At 41.9% G+C, this 21,129-nt stretch overlaps 1 protein-coding gene across 1 annotated transcript; it reads right to left on the bottom strand.

The window, feature by feature from the left end:
• Window positions 1-5,010: 5,010 nt before the first annotated feature.
• Window positions 5,011-19,812, bottom strand: mmp14a (matrix metallopeptidase 14a (membrane-inserted)). The gene is made up of 10 exons (XM_068728253.1): window positions 19,386-19,812; window positions 10,967-11,115; window positions 10,658-10,780; window positions 9,785-10,092; window positions 9,523-9,684; window positions 8,893-9,032; window positions 8,591-8,729; window positions 8,277-8,427; window positions 7,592-7,707; window positions 5,011-7,277 (listed from the first exon to the last, which is right to left on the bottom strand). The coding sequence occupies exons 1-10, from the start codon at window positions 19,467-19,469 to the stop codon at window positions 6,958-6,960; spliced, it is 1,692 nt and encodes a 563-aa protein (XP_068584354.1). The 5' UTR covers window positions 19,470-19,812; the 3' UTR covers window positions 5,011-6,957.
• Between the last annotated feature and the right edge of the window lie 1,317 nt (window positions 19,813-21,129).

The following is a 21,129-nucleotide window of genomic DNA, read 5'->3' as shown; positions in this document are numbered from 1 at the left end:
CACCCTCACTCCTGCTCTCTGCTCCCTTCCTCCTTGCGTCCTTCTCTCCTCCTCCTCCATCTGCCTCCTTTTTTTTTTTTTTTCTCTCTCTTTTTGTCTTGTTGCAGACTTCAGCAAAGCCCCACTGTAATTAGGGCTGCTAGCCGCTGAGTTGCAGATTCTTTTCTGTGGGGATGGGAGTTTTCTCCACCCCCCCCTTCCCCCTTTCCTCTCCTTGTCTTGACTGTTTTCATACAGTTGACCAAAGGAGCTGACTGTTTGTTGCGTGGGAGGACACTGAACCGGCCACAGAGGGTGTTAAAAACCCCCCAAAAACTGCTGTTAGAAATGTAAAAGCGGTTAGCGTGGCGACATTTTTTCATTCACACGCACATCCTCACACCTGCACTATCAAAGACCTCCCAAATGCACCAACAGTGAGAAATGTGACTCCTCTTTCTTTCTCTTGATGCACCATTTTTTCTTCTTCTTCTTCTTCTTCTTCTTCTTCTTCTTCTTCTTCACATCCTGCTTCTCTGTGAATGTCTTTCTCCTCAACAACCTCTCCTCCCTTCCTCTCCTCCTCGTGTTGTTTTGGTTTTGGGGGAAATGAGAACCAGATGTTGCTTTATTGTGCAGAAGTCAGCGATGGAGGGAGGGTTGCTGGGGTGCTTCAGGGGGCGCTAGGTGAGGATCAGTCTGCTAGGATGGAGGGCGAAGGGTGAGGGTGGATCTGTAGTTTTCACCCGCAGACCAGAGGGAGGGAGGGCTTCCTGGCCGATGTGACTGGGATGGGGGGGGCGCAGGAGGACGGTGCAGAGTCAGGGGGTCTGATTCAGCAACTCTGTTCCCAGAGACCGCTTCCTGACCTGGGTGTTCCTGTAGAGTACGGGGCACCCTGGGTAGCATGTTTTTTTTTTTTTTTTTACAAATCACACAGCCTGAATGTCTTGAACTGTGTGTGACTGTTTGAGAACTGGCTCTGCAGGCCACAATTATCTTTGTTTGTTTCTGGTTGGACAGTAAACCACGTGGCTTCCTTCGTACTTTCCGTATTTATTTGCTTTTTTTTATTTTATGAAAACTGGATTAGTATGTTTTGGCATCAGGACAGATTATTTTCACTCTTGTTTCTTTTCAGTTTGTTAAAATGCTTCTGCTCAAGTGGGAGTTTGTTCTGTAGGAGATGAAGAAGTACACGCATCCTTTGCTTGAGTACATGTACCTATAAGTATTATTTACAAAATGTAACTATGTGTTTTAACTATACAGTTTGTAGTTTAGTCCAGTGGTTCCCAACCTGCGGGTCGGACCCCTCCAAAGGATCACAAGATGAATCTGAGGGGTCGTGAGATGATTGATGGGAAAGGGAGGAAGGTTGAAGAACTTCTGCTTCACAAGTTTATACTCACATTTTTGGGGGGATTTCACTTTTTTTAGTGAAATATTATATAATTTGGGCCTCAAACAGTTATTTAAATGAAACCATCTGAGGAGTTTAGCGGGGGAACAAATCATCTATCTACACCACTTTTTGTTATATATCTTTTTAATAAAAGTACAGTACTTGAGTACATGTACATTCCAGCACTGCAGGCCACACTAGAAAACAGTTACAGTAGAAAGTAAATGGTGGCGTAATGTAGGTCACCCAAACAAAGCCTCAGGTTGAATTGCAAGCAGCTGTCCTGGCCACTTCCTGCCTGGCATGGAGAAGAAGTGCTGAGCTGGATGGTTGTTCCTGCACCGCCCAGCCAGGCTGTATGAGTTCCACAGTAAAATGGCTGAGAGAGAGAGAGAGAGAGAGAGAGAGAGAGATGGCTGCCAAAGGTCACATCTGCGTTCATGTCCGTGACCTACAGGACGGAGAGCAGATGCTTGGCAGACAAACACGGTCGCATCTCCAAACAGACAAAAATCAAGTGAAAAATGTGCGTTTGATTTATTTCCCCCTCACTGATCAGCAACATCTTTTACAACATCAAACATGATTGTATCTTGTCCAACGGCTCCGCTCACAGAGATGGCATCGCTTCAGTTTCAAAGTGTAAACAGGGCCGCGGGGCAGAGAAAGAGTTTCTGGCAACATTGTACTTTACAGGACTCATAGTTTCCTTTTGATTTTCAAGAAAGGAACCGTAAATCATCTGGAAGGTTTCTGGAAACAACTTTGGTTATAATTATAGGAAACATGGTGACATGACACAGCCAATGACTTAATCCTGAAGCCAATAGCATTAGTTCCCCGTCTGGGCGTCCGGGTGACCCGAACAAAGAGTCATCCAATAAATCTAAGGGGGGGGGGGGACAATACAAGCAGAATCTTTATTTGTTTTTCCTGTATATCACTGGTTGATATCAGCTTTTGGTCTTCAGGCCTAAAAATGTTTACTTTTTATTACCCTTGTTCATAACACATTGCTTCATTTTAAGCTCTGAAACTGATTCAGATTCAGTGTTTTACTCAGAGACACTTGCCTGCTGCAGTCTTGCAACGATTGCAAAGTTCTAACTAACTATTTTCTGAATGGTTAATTCATCATCATCTGGTAAGTCTTTGTAGACGTGTTGTAAATCATCAGTGAGAAACAGATGTCTGGCTGGTAATAATGCTTTTCTAATGTGTTTCAGCAGCGTCCATGTATCCATCAGTGCTCCGGTGGAGCGGTGGAAGTTTGGAGTCCCCAAAAACAGTTCATGTGCATGAGCGAGGTCCACTGAGACAAATGGAAAGACCGGGTGACAGACAGACAGACAGACAGAGCGAGAGAGACAGAGAGAGAGAGACAGTTTGGCCTGTGGAAGGACGCAAGTGGATGAACAGATGTGAGTAAAAAAAAAAAAGAAGAAAAGGTTAGTGTACATTAGTCCAAAGAAGCTGCACTTGGTGCAACAATACCTCGACAGTGTCTCAGTAACGACATAGAGAGATATAGTTGAAGTCAGTTTAATAACCAATCAAGCTAATTATAAAATCTGTATGAAGTAATACTATATTTCTACTGTGGTGTTTTGCCCAATGGCACTTCATGGAGAAAGAAAGATGACTTCTACTCATATCTTCTTTCTCGCGTTAAAGAGCAACTTTAAACGAGCTTGTTTTTAGCTGCCCTCCATTGGCGGAACGTCTGTCCTTTCTGCAGTGATGTAGAAATGTACTTCAGGGTGTGTCAGTACACTGTGACATCACTGTTGAACGCGTGGACAGGATTAAAGCTGTGTGTCCATGAGGCTCTTTTTACACAGTAATGTCACAACAGAGCGCTTTGAAAAACTGGAAACAGTTAAAAATGTAATTTACAAGAAAGTAGTGTTTTTGAGAGATTAAATTGTAGTTGAGTACCAACCAGATTTTCAGCAATTCTCTTTTTTATGTCGGTGGTTGTTTGCCGTGATCTTGTGGCTGCTGTTGTTTAGCGCTACACGGACCGAATGTGAAGAGTTAAAAAAAAAAAAGAGAGTTTGAGGGAAAAGGGTTTGAAGGGGGGAGGAGGAGGAGGAAAGGGCAGAGAAAGAAAGAGAGCAAAAACAGACCAGAGATACTTGTGGTGAGAGGAGGAGTGGTTTGAGACTGAAGCCTCATAAAAAGAACAATTTTGCAGTGGGTGAGGAAATGGGAGAGAGGGAGGGAGGCTGCTTGCAAAAGGTTTTTTCGGGATAGAGATGTGCAGAGGGAAAAAAAATATCCCCAAACTTATGAACTGATTTCTGTTTTACTCGCCTTCTCACGTCGCTCTTCCTTTTCTCTGTTTTTCTGTCACACCGTTTTTCTTCACATTTTCATATTAAATGTTCTGTTTTTGTATAAACACACACACACACACACACACACACACACACACACACACACACAGTACACACACACATACAGTACACACACATGCAGCTGGGCTTGGCCGAGAGGTTCAGATGTTTCATATACCAGATGCTCAGTTGGAAAGAACTTCTCTGAGAAATGTGAGCGTTCCATCACTTTTTCCAACTCGTGCTGGCTCCACGTCCAAAACAACCAGCGGCGATGTAACTGTATCCAGACTGTCTCTGTTTCCTCCTCTTTTTTTTTTTTTTTCATACAACACTGCATTGCTTCTTAATTAACATGTAACACCTGTTTGCATCGTTACCTTGTGGATTCGATTGTGCAGAGTGCAGGTAATGTCTGTGGAACGTTGACATAAATCGTCATCATTTGATCTTTTACGTCTACATGCTTTATATCTATGAACAAAACTAGTTGTTGTGAAATAGATGACAACAAAGCAGGACATAATGGAAAAAGAGGAGGACTACAAACCGAAAAACAAAAAACAAAATAGCAGATGCTGATCTGGCAGCGGCTCAGGCTGAAGCGAACTGAACTGGAACGATGAAATCCTCCCAAACAAAGAACGTCTTCCAGACACTTTCATCACCAGCTTAGAAACATCTTGGTAAGAAGTGGGAGTGACAGTTTGCATCATGTCCTTTTAAGCACACAATGGTACTAAAGCGAAGTACATTATAAAAAATGACAACGCAGTAGTTTTAACATGTAGCAAGGGGTTAAGAAACGGACTCAATTAAAGCTAGCAGAGCAGAATGTTTGCCTTAATGGAAGCATGAATACAGGAAACTATTATCAAAAACATTGCAGAATTTAAAAGTCTTCTATTGCCAAAAGTTTAGAATCAGAGACAGTTTGTTTAGTTGTGTCTGTTTTTTGTTGATTACTTCAAACAGAATAGTTGTGGTGAAAATTAATTAATTGGTTATTGTTAGTTACTTTTATTTTTGTTATCTGCTTAATAATATAATAATAAACTATAAAAACGTTTTTTTCTTTTATATTTTTGGGAAGTCAAGTTTGACATAAATGTGTTTGGCTTAAAGTTGCATTAAACATTTAGCTTTTCTTTCTACAGTCGTTAGAGTTTGTGTGTTAATCCACTGGAACATGAAAGCATGGAAGACAGTAAACAATAATACAAGATTGCAGAAAATACTTTCATTTCACTTCATCCGATGAAATACAAAAGTGAAAACAAGCAAGAAAAAAATCTCATTCCATTTTATTGATATGATCATCATTATAAATATCATTACCATTATCATTGTTATTAACTAAATGAATTCACCTTCAATTTTGATTTATGTAAAAAAAACAAAAAAACATTGAGCACCATCAAACCATCAAAGTTCATAAATAGCATCGCTTGTTATTCTGTGCCGACATCTCTGTAATTCCAGGTGTTTCAGAGTAAAAAGAAACTCCCTGAACTCACATTTAGCCCCCTGATCTAATTCATCACATGCTGAGTGTAAACCGGGATTCATTTCCATCATTGTCACGTTACGCCTCTGTCCAGCAGGACTCCGAATGACAATGTACAAAAGCAACAAAAAAAAAAAAAAGTCCCTATAACTTTACCAGGAGAACAATAATAACAATAACCATACTTATAATAACAACAATTTCCCATAACAACGATAATAATTAAAAAAAATTGCACCATATTGTTGGAAACTGTACCGCTTACTGCCACATTTTTTGGACAAGCAGCTTTGCTCCTATTGGTCAACAACAAATGTACTGGAATGTTTGAAAACTGAGCTAAAACGTCACGCTTTTAAGAAAAAATATTTTTCCCGTCTGACTGCTTACACTGAAAGAAGAGTTATGCTTGTGAATCAAGTTGCAGTTAAAACACATATAAAAAAAAAAAAAGAAAAGGATTGTAGTTTTTGTACCGTTTAGATGTCTTATCAGGGCTGCAGCGACACGGTAAGTCTGACTTTAGTGGATGTAATCCTGGATAAACAAATACTGATCACAAATCCTATCTATGCATGTTCAAAAGTCTGCATCGATCAATACTGACACTGTTCAAAAGGTACGTGCTCCGTTGTTGTTCTCGGCTCCATCAAACAGGAGGCAGGTGATAATAACTAAGACGTGTTTAGCAGATGGCAGGGAAGCTTCTCAGTAGTAGGGCTAGGTATCGCTTTGAAATGTTCCATGCTAGTGTGGATACGATACTGATTACCAATATCAAAACAAAATGATCCAGAACCGTAAGTTCTCAAGAAAATAGTGAAAATTGGCAGAATTTTGTGTAAAATGGGAAACTATTTGGTTAAAGAATGAGTAAACAAAGTTACGCAACTTGACAGTTTTTAATACCACGCGCAGTCGACACATTTAAGGCAGTCCTAGAGAAGTATAAGGTCCGATACCCAGCCCTACTTAGTGGTAAAAAAAACCAAAAAAAACATTTTAAGGAATACTGCGTTGTCGAATATCAAAACTTTGCCAAAACAGCGGATTCAAGAGCAAAAATGTCACGTTGAAATCAATTAATTTCAAACTCCCTCAAAAATAAAACCTCAACAGATTTTTTGGACAGCAAATGTATTTCAGAGCAACACCTCTGAACGGAGTTGATGAATTTCTGAGTAAAACCCAAAGTGAAACACAGATCTCAATGTTGGACGCGAATCAGACAGCAGTTCAGCTGGAGTCGTCCAGTTAAAGGAGAGGAAGGAAGGAGGGCATGTTTGCTTTTTTTTAATACCTGGGATGTGAGAGAGGAGAGGCGTTGATGAGTCTCTTCGTATATTTCCCTTCTCTATGTGAGATTGTGGGTACGTTGGTAAATCTCTGAACACAGAGCAGTACATGTAAATAGTTAACATACAAATACACATTTTCCTGATTTCAGTTTCTAGGGCCTTTTTTTCTTTCTTTTCTCGTTTGTGGCACATACAAACCACCCAACACTTAACACATAGTCCCCCCCCCCCCCTCCTATCCTCCATTATTTTTTTCTCCGGCCGGCGTCTCCTCTTCCATTTCTTCCTCCCCTCAGTTTCCACCTTCCCCCGGCCCCCCCTCTCTCTCTCTCTCTCTCTCTCTCTCTCTCTCTCTCTCTCTCTCTCTCTCTCTCTCTCTCTCTCTCTCTGTCCCTCTGTGGCAGTCTGTCATTCACCCCGTCGCTCTGTCTACACCTTGTCCAGGAGGGATCTCTGGCAGTAGAGGAGGCGCCGAGGCGTGCCGTACTTCCTGAAGAACAAAAGCGCTCCCAGAGTGACCACAACCAGCACCAGCAGGAGGAGAGGGATCACCACGGCCACCGGCCCGGCCCCGCCCTGCGATTTATCCACCTCGATGATGATCACCTCCTCTTCCCGGCCCTTCTTGGGCTCCTCGCCTTCGCAGCCCATCCAGTCGGTGAGCACAGACTTGGGGTAGCCGGACTCCACCTTCATGTACTGGTTGTTGAACTTCCAGTACTTGTTGGCTTTGTAGAAGTAAGTGTAAGCTGAGGAGAGTGGAGAGAAAGAGTTCAAATCTGGCTCTTATTATCTCTATTAACTGATTCATTGTTTGGTTTCTTATCTTGAAAATGCATGTTTTGTCTGACCAACACTCCAAAACTCAAATACGTTCAGTTTGCTATCGCACATGGCAAAGAAAAGCAGCGAATCCTCACATTTGAGAAGCTGTATCTGAGGAAATGTTCCCTTTATTATGATTAATCGACTGTCAAAGTAGCTGCCAATGCATTGTCTGTTTCTGTCTCTTAACTGGGATTTAGACATCCACGTGATCAGTTCAATGGGGAGGAAAACTTACATCCATCTTCACTCATGATGGCGGCTTTAATGTTTTCCGGGGCGCCGCTCCACGTGCTGATGGGCTTCGGATACCCGCTGTCCACGCTGCGGGTCTGCTCGTTGAAGCGGTAGTACCTGTAAAGATGTACAGCGTTAGAAAACATTTCCTAGAAGAAACAGCTTTCGGGGGGATTATATTCAGACGACAGGGGAACACAAAGGTTCATGTCCTCGCTGTTGTTTTTTAGTAATGTGGGGGTTTTCTACATTTACACAGAAATGACGTGTGGTAGTTTTCACATATGCAGTAATACTCTTTCACTGAATTACATACAAGAGGGACAAAGTGTGAGTCAGAGAACTGAAATGTAGGATGCTACCTTCAAAACAATTTCACAGATAAGCACGGTAAAAGTACAAGTTGTAACAGGTTACTGCAACTGTGCAAAAAGTAAGAGCAGTATCTGTTTGGACAGAAGGCGAAGAGATTAAATCTGTGCTGCAGGAATGCTCCCACAATGTTTTATAGAAAAGTGATGAGGAAGTACTCCCAGTCTTTCGTCCTTTGAGATGAGGACAAACTTGTTCAAACTTCTCTTCAGGGAGAAATTGTTTTTCACAAATGCAAAAGTCGATCACACTCACGAAGAGTTAAACACGCTTTGAAACGTGCGCTGTGAAACCTCAGCAGAGGACCGACTCACTTGTTGCTTCTGAAGAAGTACGTCTGTCCTGTCGGTGTGTAGAAGAGAGCGGCGTCAATCTTGTCTTTGGGTAGACCGGTGCCCAGGTCTTTCAGGCTCTTGGGAGAATCCTTGTCCATGCTGGACTCGCTGAAAACCCAGTACCTGTCGCCTGGAGACGCGATCAGAAGGGAGACGGAGAACAGAGAAGAAAGATCAGAAGAGATGAAAGAAGTCCGGCCGTAACAGCGAACACGTGAAGTTCATCACTCGAGCAGCTGCGGTGACTCAATCGTCCACGATCTGGTTTCAATCTCATCTCAGATGGAACCTACCCTTGAAGAAGACGAATTTCCCATCGTCCCTCTCGTAGGCGGCGTTGATGTTTGAGGGCAGGCCCTTCCAGAAGTGACTGATGGTCATCGGGTAACCTGGCAACACCTTGTTGTTACGCACACGCCAAAACCACTTGTCCTGCAAAACACACACATATATTAGAAATAATGCCTTTTACTGGGACACTTGCATGGAACAGAGCCCTCGTTAATGTTATTACTGACTCCTGTTCGTTCTCTGTTATGACGAGTCAAAACACCATTCATTTCGTCTCATCTGAAGGTTTGAGAAAACATTGTACCTTAAACACGAACTTTTCCCCCCTGAGGATAGCGATGGTGTCAAAGTGTCCCTCGCAGACGTCCGGGCCGTTGTCGGGGGTGGACGACTTCGTGGGTCGAGGGGGAGGTGGGGGAGGAGGGGGAGCCCCAGACTTGGTTCCTGTGGGGAAGATGTTGTGAGAGAGAGAGAGAGAAGTGTGAAATGGTTAATGACATATTCCACCACTTTGGTCCAGACTGAAATACATGACTATATTATAGACACTGTTTCTTTAACTTGTAGTCCATCATACCCATAGATGGACTAGAACTCTAGCTGATTGACTCGCTCAAAGCGACACTGTGAATAAGCCTCACAGAGCTGCTAGCATGGCTGTAGACACTTGTTAAAGGAGACATATGATGCTCATTTTAAGGTTCCTACTAGTACTTGGGGTTTCTACTAGAACATGTTTACATGCTTTAATGCTCAAAAAACACTTTATTTTTCTCACGCTGTCCGTCTGAATAATACCTGTATTCACTCTCTGTCTGAAACGCTCCGTTTTAGCGCCTGTCTCTTTAAGACCGGTCTGCTCTGATTGGCTTGCGAGGAGCATCACTGCAGCTATCTCCGGTAAACTCCCACTTCCTTTAGGAGAACAACTAACCGTAGATCGCCTGGATGCCTCTGCGGTCGTCGTATGGGAGCTGGAAGTTTTCGGTCTCAAACCACTGGTAGAAGGGGGCCATGATGGCAGAGGGGTCGTTGGAGTGCTCCAGACCCAGAGCGTGACCCAGCTCATGGACCGCCACCAGGAAAACATCATTACCTTCAGAGAGAGAGAGAGAGGGGGAAAGATATCAGTTAGATTATTGGTTTTTAATTTCTTCCAGGATCTACATGTGGCCGTCTGCTCTTCTCTCTCTTACCCCCCTGGTCTGGGCTCCCGGTGGTCCAGGGCTCAGCGAGGTCAAAGTGGGTGTCTCCGCCGATGCCGTGTCCGGGGAAGTACGCGTGAGCCAGGAAGCCGCCCTCGCCGTCAAACGGCGTGCTGTCGCCGTGGAAGCCCTCTGAGAACGAGAGCATGATGTCTGCGAACTTGTCGACCTTGTCTCTGATGTGGCTGTAGGGGATCTCCCTGAAGGTGAGCGGGATCACGCTCTCCCACACCGCGAAGGCTTTTCTGATGGCTTCGTATGTGGCCTGTTCGCCGATCTTAGGGGTGTAGTTCTGTATGCTGAGAGAAAGGACGGAGAGACGGGGATTTAGGGCCGACGCGCAGTAACACACTAAAGATTAGCAAGTACAGCAAGTAGAGCACCTTTCAAAACAAAAGCTACTTAGTGCTTCACAATAAAAGCCTGTCAATACGACTGTAGAGCAAGCGTCTTGAATACATTTAGAATAAAGCAGATCAGTTTACTATTATTAAGAAATTTCAATAAAGTCAAAAAGACATTGTGATATTCTTTTGGGGTCTGTTAAAGTAATGTTTAGAGTTTGGATTTAGAGCTTTAATTTAATTTAAAAAGAGCTGAACAGATAAATTAATTAATTAATTGACAGAAAAATTAATTGGTAATTGGCTTTCAGTGGGTCCCACTTCTTATAGAAAAGCGAATATCTTTTAAGTTTTGGACTTTTAACAATGTTTACAACGATTAATCAAGAAAATAGTTCAAAGAATGAAGACTTGATAGTGAAAGAACATTAGTTGTGTATTATAACATGCATAATAAATCATATTCACATGTGAGACTTAAGTAGCAAAAGCCAAAATATTGATCCGCGTGGGCGTGTACCTGAATGTCACCTCTGACTTGTCCCACTTCAGACCCTGCACCGCGTATCTCTTCCTCCTCAGGTTGGTTTTCAGCTCCGGGCCGAACTTGTCTGGGACGCCGCACCGCGGCCGGCTCATCGCCCTAGGCAACAGCAAAATAAAGTTCCCAGTTCTTAAATATTCACACTCCACCGAAGGACACATTTGTTGAATTTTCTTAACTCCACTCTGAAATCATCAAATGATCTGACAACTTGAAAGACTCTAGTAATGATTTAAACATTTGAAACCAATACAAAACAAAACGTTGCTGTCAATCAGGACTCACTCTATTGTGTTGGAGTCTATGGAGCCGGTGACAGCCAAACCGTAAAACCGCTGCATGGCTGATATCGCTGTTTCAATGGACTTTGGTGAGCGGATGGCCTGGGCTCTGCCATCACTTGGAGGCAGGTAGCCATACTGCTGCAGCCAACCCTACAAGAGAGAGAGAGCACATTATGAACGGACAGCACCAAAACATGGGTTGTTACAAAAAAACGGCACCTCAGAAAGATTAATCTTAGATTTTCACTCCATCATCTTCTGTAAGACCTTGTTCATTCCAGAATAAACCTTCTGCGCCAATTAGTCGCACGCAGAATGTGCAAAAATATTATTATCATATTATTATTACAGTGTTTATTTTGGCATCCTGTGTCATTGCATCATTATTCTGTTCAGAAAAACATGAGTATCTCCAACAGTGATGAATAATAATTAATATGGACATGATGAAATACTAAAGCTGAAACAAGGATGTTTTCTATGAATATTCTTCTTCCAAAAATGTAGTACACTTCAAACTATTAAAACACACGTTTATTATGTATAACTTGTGACTTTGAACCACAGAAATTGTAATTCTTTGCTATTTTGTGACATTTTACCGACCCAACAATTGATAGATTGATAAAGAAAATGTAGATAATAAGATAGCTAAGCAGGCAGATGAGAGACTTTATTTAAGGAGGTAGGATTGCTGCCTCGACTGATACACTGGTGTACGGTGGCCTGCAGTCTCTTTTTATGTCAAAATCCCAACAGCAAAATCATGAGACTTCTCAAAAATCAGTGTTTTGTTATTGGACTCTATATTTCTCTAAAATACAACATGCAGAAGACAAACAACTGCAAAAACAAATAAAACACAATGATATTGTAACAAAAAAGCACTATAGCATTACTATAGTGTACAATAAGAACTGTAACGTGTTGTATAGTGGTATTCTGGTATTACTATAGTGTTTTAAGTAGTGCTATTTCATTATCTATTAAAGCATTTCAACAGTATAACTAAGTATGTCGATTGTTGTAGTATTCCTGTTTTCCTTTAGAGTTTAAATAGTATTACTATTGTATATTATATATTGTTTCTATAGAACATTCCTATAGTAATACTATGATCATGTTATCGTCAATGTTAAGTATGTTAAGTGGTATTCCTACATTATTTCAAATAGTACCACTATAGTATATTATATAGTGCTTCTGCAGTTGTTTTTTGAACGCACTATAAAACACTCCTATAGTAATACTATGACTAAGTGAGTTAAAGAAGTCTATAACACACCAATTATCCTTTGGAGACTTTATTTGCAGAATCAGGACTTTTGCAACACAAGCGTGAGTTTCTCAATCTGCTCGAATTCAGACTCGCCAGAAACAACAACAAAAAACATCTTCGTCGACAAAACAGAAGGGACTGGCTGTGGGTGTTTGTCTACTTCCAGTAACTTTAGCGCTTGTTCAGACCTGCGTCTCAGATGCATCACACAGATTAAACGGTGAATAAGGGAGAGAAAGTGTGTGTGTGTGTGTGTGTGTGTGGGTTTTTTTAGTGTGACTTGTTAACATACAGCAGCCAACACACACTGAGGTAACTCAGCATGTTAAGTTTATTTTTTGTTTCTTCATGTGACTGTGACATTATCCTGTTTATGAACTCTTAAAAGCCAACACCAAAGCCTCGCATGCCCCCTTGATTTATGCTGAACTCGTTAGGGGGGAACTTTGTTGTGGGGTCAGAAGGAGGGACGAGAGAGGAACTGAAAGCCAAATAAAACACACAATCTGAAAACACTGATGTCATTTCAGTTACGATGACCCAGAAGTCTAGACGATCGCAGCCAAAGACAACTGGCGGTCGTAACGCTGGAAAAAGTCACATTTTCAGCAACATTTGGGTTCCTCAAAGCTTGAGCTTAAGATCTCCCTGTCTATGTCTGTCTTCCTCCTCCTCCTCCTCCTCTCTCTCTGTCTGCCTTCAAGTCAACCAAAACCACCACTATTTATCTTTACACATGAAAGGCCAGCCTATTCTTTCCACTGCCTGCTGCTGGTGGTCTAAGACTTAAAGGAATAGTTCAACGATTTGGGAAATATTTGCTTTCTTTTCGAGAGTTAGATGAGAAGATTGCTACTGGAAGAGAAGCTGGAGCTGGGAGACGTTTAGCTTAGCATAAAGACTTTAGCATTAGTAGAGAAGAGCCATTAAGTTAATAAACGTATTATATCCATTATTCAACAACACGCTACTGAAAAATATCCCTAACCATTAGACAGAGCCACGCTAGCCGTTTCCCTCCGTTTCCACTCTTTGTGCTAAGCTAAGCTAACCGGTTGTGAGTTCTCCCTCCATATTCAACTGACAAACTTAAAGAGTGGTGTCAGTCTCCTCATCTCATGGCCACATTTTCTTGGAGTTGTAGAAGTTTAAGTGCATCTTGAACTGTGTGTGTTTCCACTTATGTATCTGCACACACAGCGCTAACGCACATCTTCATCGCCACCACAGATTAGGTTTAGTGGAATTACCCCGGATTCCTTCATTAGCGTCATCTCAAACCTCAGATATCTCTCTTATTCCACCATTAGTGATGTTTTTCCTCTTCAAGCCTTCCGCCGACAAGTGAAGGGGGAAAAGCAAGGGGGGGGGGGGGGGGGGGGGGGGGGGGATGTAGCAACTGCACAGACAGGACTACCTGGCCGTGTACTGCCTGGGCACACACACACACAGCTACTGTTAGTCCTGTGCTGGGCAGAGAGGCCAGAGAACAAGGTTCACTTATGACGACCTGCAGAGAGACAACTTATCCCCCTTCTCTCCATCTCTGCATATCCCCCCCCCCCCCACCCCCACAATTTCTTCTGGATTATTTAAGCATTAATCTAATTTACCCCCCCCCCCCCCGACTCTCACTGAGTCAATCTGCCTGTAACACCAAACCAAATGTACTCTCTCTGCCTCTCCACTGACTGCTGCTAGTGTGCCCTGTGGCTCCAGTGTGGTGACGCGTCTGCTTCTATAAAAACACTCCCCTGAAAAGTCTCCCCCACACCGACAAGACCTCCACTTCTCTCCCCCTCGTCCCAAACTACTCCGCACACAGCCACCACCACCTCCGGTTGAGACGCCAGGTATCCCAGCATGCACCCCTCCTCCCTGGAACTCCCAGCAGCCACCATCAAAGCTTCTATTTATTGAGACTTGTACATGGCTGGTATTGTTGGCCTCGGAGTAGCTAGGTAGCTCGCTACACGGCCATGTGTGGTCAAAGGGCTGGCTGCTGGTTTGGTAAACACAGCCCTGAGTGTGTGTGTGTGTGTGTGTGTGTGTGTGTGTGTGTGTGTGTACAGTGACATGAGGTCTAATTGTATAATGCACTGAAACACAACCAGCGTGATGAAAAGTTGGTGGAAGAGGTTGTTTCGGTGGATTGTGTGACCCAACTATGACCTTACTATGTTATACAGAGCTTACGCAATTACTTAAGTGTACAGAATTTGACCATATATAATCATTAAGTCAATTTTTTAAGCAAACATTCAACTGTTCCAGCTCCTTAAATGTGTGGATTTTCCTCATCCTAAATTCTCTTTGGGTTTTGGACGGCTGGCTGGACACAACAGGCAACATAAATATATCGCTTTTGGCTTCAGGGGAAATTCTGATGGCTGTTTTTCACCATTTATTCTATAAAACCAATCTATAGATTATTACATAATACAAATCTGTTGGAGCTCTGAATTCCATGAAGGTATATCATCACTTGCACAATTAATTAGATTTACATGCGAAAACTATATGTAAGAGGTATATTGAGTGTTGTTTCTTACTTTTCATGAGCCAAATGATTCATGATCATGAGTTGCAGCTCTCATCCTAGTTATTGTATGTTTATTGATAACTGATTAATGTCACTTTAGGAGCAGTACGCTGCCTCCAAAGCACCGCTGCAGATGGCTGCCGGCAATCATCTTCTTCTCCAAAACAATCAGAATCTTGTGACATCTAAATCCTAAAAGCGTCCTTCAACATGGCTGTATTAGCTTGCAAGGGGGCCCTTTGGCAACAATGAGCTGCTGGGCCCCCATTAATTACCCTCCATTCCTGCCAAACTCTGTGCAATCTGTGTAACTTGTCTAAGCTAGAACAGGACCCCGTGGTTCTAGTTTGCTGAGGGGTAATTTGACTACAAGCACTCTGGTCTGCTGTATGTTTATAGACTACCAGGTGTGGAAAAAAAGGTTTTAAAAGACCTCCTCAATCTACAACCATCATGATAAACACAGCAGGACATACTTCAGTTGATTTCTGGATAAAAAATGTTTATTAACTAAGCACAAACTAGTTGAAACACAGTCAACCTGGAGCGTTCCCAGTATGTACTCCACAACACAAAATCACTCAATCCATAGAGTACCAACAATTCCAAAAATAAGGCCGTGATGCCGGGAAGCATTGGTGCGACGTCTCAATGTCTCGTCACCCATCACATGACATGTGGGTGCCACCTATTGTCGCACTTTCTTAGTCACATCCACATGAGACTGCGTTGTAATTTTTTTTTCCGGATGCACTATGGAAAAAAATCACAAACCACAAGTTTCTACAAGAGTTAAAAACAAAATAATAAAAAATCCCCGTGAGCATTTATAACTGCTGTGGTAAAACAAAAGAATGACGGCATTTTCATAGGAAGTGAAACTGTCATTGCGTCTGAACATTCATCATGTGGGTGCTTGTGTGCATTTATGCAAAATAAGATGAAAGAAACTAGGAATTAAATAGAAATACGGATGTGAGTTTGTGTATATTTAACCAGGTGTTCACTCAGTACAGTAGAAAAGGCCGTCTTTTTGTGTATAGCAGTGCAGCCAAGTGTCAAAACACAATTTGTTTCAAGCTGCTTTTCTAGCCACACAAGTTAGTTGGACGCTTTATTTCCTGCCTTTAAAATCTCACCAGCAGTGAAGAAAGAAAACGCACAGACAAGAAGGTAAAGGACAGAAGAAGATGATCTAAAGTGCAGAGTTACATTAGCGAAGGAGCGCTAAAGATATTAGAGGGCAGATCGGTAAAAAAGAAGTAGAGAGAGAGAGAGAGAGAGAGAGAGGTTCGGCTGAATTTAAATTTGAGGGACTGAGTCAGTTGTTCCTCTCGCTCGGTGCCAACGGAAAAAACTGAGAATTCTGCTCATGAGTGGCTGAATCTCACATTGCCTTCAGTTCTTGGCGTCTCTGACCCAGTTAGCACTCTCAGCAGCGCCGTGCCATATCTTTTTTCTGCGTTTACATTTCCAGTGGGTCAAACAGGTCAATTAAAATCACTCATTCTGCTTCGTGAAACCTCATTTAGCTGATGCAGGCCAACCATTACTGGTACATGAATACGTTTTCTATGGTGACAGTGATGCAACTGGAGTGATCATTACCATAGACATTGCTTGTATGGCAATGTTTACTAAAGCACTGCACATAAACATCATTTTGAGTGTACTTCTAGGTCTATTCAAAGGCACATATTGTAATCGTTACTGCACTTCATTTGACAGCTTTAGTTTTTTACATACCAAATATAAAAGGAGCTTATAATATATGATGAATCTTTGTAGAATAAAATGTATTTATGAGTTACAACATTAAGATACAGGACTCTTTAGCAGTGATGGAGGAAGTATGTATGATTAATATTAATCATGCAATATCATGTTTTGGGTCATTTTAATGTTGCAACTGGCTGCAAGTTGGAGCAACACTTATGTTACAATAACTTGGACCATGTGACGAAAACTGAGCCGTCTCCATGACAACTGACTAAACTCCATCAGCTGATGAAGACTGTGATGCAGTCAAGGCTCCAAAAGCTAAAAGTAGAGTTGAGATTGATTTTGTCAACAATTTGAATTTTGTAATGAAAGTGAATCTACTAATAGGCTATAATGAGCTATACTTGGGTGGATTATGACAGTGCATCATGTTTTATAAGATACAATAATCAATTATGTCGTGCAGTAAAACGTACAATATGTCCATGGTGACACGTAGTGGAGCAGAAGTATAAAGTAGCATAAAATGCTAAGAGAGCTCTCTACCTCAGGTGAGTCTGTAAGCTGAATTTGATTGAGCACATCTGGCCTAAATCAAATTGAATCCAACCAGCTGAGCACCTAATACTAAAAACATATGGAAAAAATATGCATCTTCAGAACCTGCACTTCTAACATCATGGTGGAAACTTCCTCTCTTTGAAGCAAACCCTACACCCAAGAAAATGGGTGTAGGTGCAAAGATAAGCTCCCTTTCTCCCTTGAAGTCCATCAGTTTCTCATTAAGGCCGATCCAGCTGATTATTTTGACATCTTTTAAGTGACAACCGTTGCCTGTCTCGAGCAAAGCTTTTTCGTTTGATGCTACATCAACAGCCACTCTAGTATAGATAAAGAGAATTGAAACCAGATGTGTTTTGCGTTTGAGAAAACCCTCTGCTGGGATCACGAGACATGTGTCTCCAGATGGCAACGGGAAATCTCCAGACAGTTTTTTAGCCAGATATGGAGAGATCCTGTTTTAGAACGCTGTTGTTTTCATTGCTGCCCACTTCCTTTGCTCACCAGGTCTCACTGAGCTCCTCATTGAAGTAAAGAAAGGTTAGACAAGGCAAAACGCGGTGAATGAAAACAGATGCCTGGGGGGCCGCAAAGGTGCTCCACTTCACCAGAAGTCATTTTCAGAGAATAGTGGAAGTCTTATTTCTCTTTTGGTGGAGCTGCTTCTCTTTTCACTCAGCGCGGATTAAGTGGGCTTACTTCGTCGGAGTGAAGTCAGGGAGTGATGTTCAGATGTTGAGCAACGCTGATAAACCACAACATTCCTCTGAACTCCAGTTTCTCTGTCAGACTTCTGCTTTCTCAACTCCCTGAATCCCTTCAAAGGAGCGTCAACTAAACTTAAATTAAACATGTGTGTCACTCAGTTGTTGTTTTGTCTCTGTTTCTCCTATCTGTGCTGCTTTCGCCACACGCCGTCTGTCTTTTGATCACAGGGTTCATATACAGCGTTTAGGTGACGTAATCCTGAACCCATAATTGATTCTTATCCTTTTTCAGCATGAGTGCTATGTCTGACAGCTTCTCAGCGCTGTGCACACAACATGTGTCTTGATTAAATCCTGCACTGTGGGGTCCTCGTCATTTCGGCACTGAGGCGACAGATATCAGAGGTGTTATAAACAGCTGTAAACACTCCGGTTTTCTCACGTTGTTTACAGACATTCATCACCGTGTCGGTGTGTTCGCCTGCGGCGTCTCATAAACCGTCTGACTCTCTGAGTTGTCCACCACGTCTGGCTTGACTCACACGCCAGCAACCTTGTGGTCAGTGACTAAAGGCCCTATTTCGCTCCTTCCTGCATCCTGTCCACGCAGAACCACATCTCCGCCTCTTGTACGTCTTAATTAAGTTGTAGCTGATGGACTTTTTTTTTTTGCTCCGTGAATCAGTTTCCTGTGACGGCCGCCTTTTAGCGGTGCATCCTGTCTTTTATAGAGAGAAACACCTTGTATGTGCAGTTCCCAGCAGTATGACTGAATGCCGATGAGGCACTGTTTAAATACTAACATCAAACACCCTCATGACCTCTGGGACAGCAAACAGAGTCAATGTAAAATGAGCGGAGAGAGACGGAGGCGCCCAAGGGTGCTCGCACCCAATCATTTACGAAGCTGCATGCGACCTGGTGACAGAATGTGTTGTTTAGTTGAAAGCTTAACTGCACTTTAGTGTCTCAAGGCCGGGGCTTCACAGCCTGAGGCCTTCAGTCTCCCTTGATGGAGCGACTCATGTCCGGCTTGTTGTGAATGCAGACCAGCTTCCCTGCAAGTCTCCTCAGGCAGATGAAAATCATTAACCCCCTCCCCCCAGACCACCACTACCCCCTCTTTTTCTCAGAACAAAGCAGCTCAGCTGAGGTTTCCAAACTGGGCACTGCCCCTGCATGGCTGGATCTCCTCCCTCACAAGCCACAAGAGTTTTGACTCATGACATTTTTCCTCTGGTTGAAGTTTCATCTCGTGTTACAGAGTTTTAACCAGCTCTTAGTACAGAAAGATAAACGTCAGGAGTATTTGAGGGAGGCAGAATAAACACGGGAACATAAACAGTTCCTCCTGGGCTGTTGCAAGATTAGGAAAAAAAAATAACATTGGAAAGACCCTACAGATATCAGTGAAACGTTGTTTTCCTAAAAAAAAAATCAGATTTTTGGCTTTCTGCAGCAAAACACTTTATATCCTCCAGGATTATTGTCGAAATTTAAATTCTAAGTTGTTTACACATAACAGCTCATATGACACACTTTCAAACCGTATGTGGATCACTTTGCATTGTTTAAAGTGCATACATTATGAGTTTCCATCAAGACTTACCTCAGCTTTTAGCACATTCGCAGTGACCGAGGTAAAACCAAAGCAGCAGAGACCACAGGCCAGGGTGAGGATCTGGGGCAGCATTCTTCTATCTGCAAACTGCCCCGAAAAAAAAATTCAGAAAAAAAAATATTTTCTACACAAGTCCCGCCGTCCTGACAGCAGACGACGAAAAAAAAATTATACAAAATCGGTCGATGCTACTCCGTTGTGTTTTTTAAAACATGGCATACAACTTTTTTTCTCGGATCCACATGGACACTTGGAGCGCACCGGACAGGTTTTCTGCACAAAAGCGACTCCCCTTAAAGTCAGAGCTGAGCTGAAAACACTCAACAAAATGCCCAAAATCGAGAGGTAGCGGTGACAAACGCTCAGCTGGTGTCCGCTAAAGCTTCATAGTTTGGCTTCCTGTCCTCTGGAAGGATTGTCTGCAGCGCGTGTGGACGTGGTCACGAGAGAGAGAGAGAGAAAAAGAGAGAGAGAGATGGATTTTCCTCTGGGTCCTCCTCCAGATGTGCAGACGTCATTTCTTCTTCATGGCTGACCAGGTTTATCAGTGCACCAATTATTGACGCTGAGACAATGCCAATCTGAAGAGACTCTACGACATTATAGGCAGATTTTCATTTGTTTGATTTGGCACAGGCTAAAAGACACATTTTCTACATTCAGTATTTTTTTTTTTAAATGTAAATACTCTACAAATGAAAGTCCTACATTCTGGATACGCTACAGCTGTATTTAAGTAAAAGCCATAGCCATCTTTACTCTAAATGTTAATGAGACATTTCAAATACTCAATTTATAAAGCAAGAGACATTGCTGCCCGGTTGTTTGAAAAGTAAATTAGCAACAATAAGATACACATTCATGCATCAGTAGATCAAGATATAATAGAACAAAAAAAGAAGAAAAAGAGCGCAACACAAGAAATATTATAATATAACACTGGAAGCTAACTATTTACTTTACTTTTTATTTTTTGTACTTTTAAGTTGCAATTTTTTTTCAAGACTTTTATTTAAACTGCAATATTGTTACGTTCACTTGAAGTCTCCCTCCACTCAAACACGTTTTTTGGCATCTTGTTACTTCACCTAGATGTTTGAGCCACACTGTGAATGGGCTTTTAATAGTGAAGCAGAAGACATCTTGCATACAGCAGCTGACTTTTTTTAAATGGAAAAATATTTGCACAATCATCTGGATTTTTCATTCAGGGAGGAGGAGTAGGTCGAGGTGTTTTAGGAATTTTCAGTGAAGTAATTATACATTTTTAATGGAAAAAAACGTCAGCAGGACATTAATATTCAAAGCAGGATAGCGTTATTAAGTATTGATACTCTTTATAAATGTACTAAAGTAAAATACATGCATACTCATGATAATTGCATATATCATAAAACATGTTTGGATGAGATCTTTATGTAAAGGATTTGAATTTTTTTTTTTCTTCCAATGCTGAAATTCAGTGGATTAGAAGTATAAATTAGCATGAAATTAAAATATATATATAAACATTTTTGTGAATTAAATCTAATGTTGTATGTCTGTACTAACCGATACTGACACCTTGTGTTTAGAAATACACATTTCACACTTAACTCCTTTTAGACATTATCCGCCCTTTAGGAATATAAAAAAATATGAATGTACAGTACTGTGACTAACGCATATACTCAGTATAAAACGTTTAATGTGCACAGAAACGTTAAGTTTTATGAATGAAAAAAACCCAACA

This window comes from Cebidichthys violaceus, unplaced genomic scaffold (genome assembly GCF_023349555.1).
Source record: "Cebidichthys violaceus isolate CVI_PGR_0920_01 unplaced genomic scaffold, fCebVio1.0.p SCAF_41, whole genome shotgun sequence".
Classification (NCBI taxonomy): domain Eukaryota; kingdom Metazoa; phylum Chordata; class Actinopteri; order Perciformes; family Stichaeidae; genus Cebidichthys; species Cebidichthys violaceus.
The sequence above is the reverse complement of the archived record's forward strand: the minus strand, read 5'-3'. Positions and strand labels throughout refer to the sequence as shown.

Bases quoted from the DNA above. Each gene is read 5' to 3' on its own strand.
- mmp14a (XM_068728253.1), bottom strand. From the start codon at position 19,469: ATGCTGCCCCAGATCCTCACCCTGGCCTGTGGTCTCTGCTGCTTTGGT. The intron at 10,093-10,657 runs GTACACGCCCAC...CCTTTCTCTCAG, and splicing joins AAGTCAGAGGTGACATTCAG to CATACAGAACTACACCCCTA. The intron at 7,278-7,591 runs GTAAGTTTTCCT...CACTCTCCTCAG, and splicing joins CATCATGAGTGAAGATGGAT to CTTACACTTACTTCTACAAA.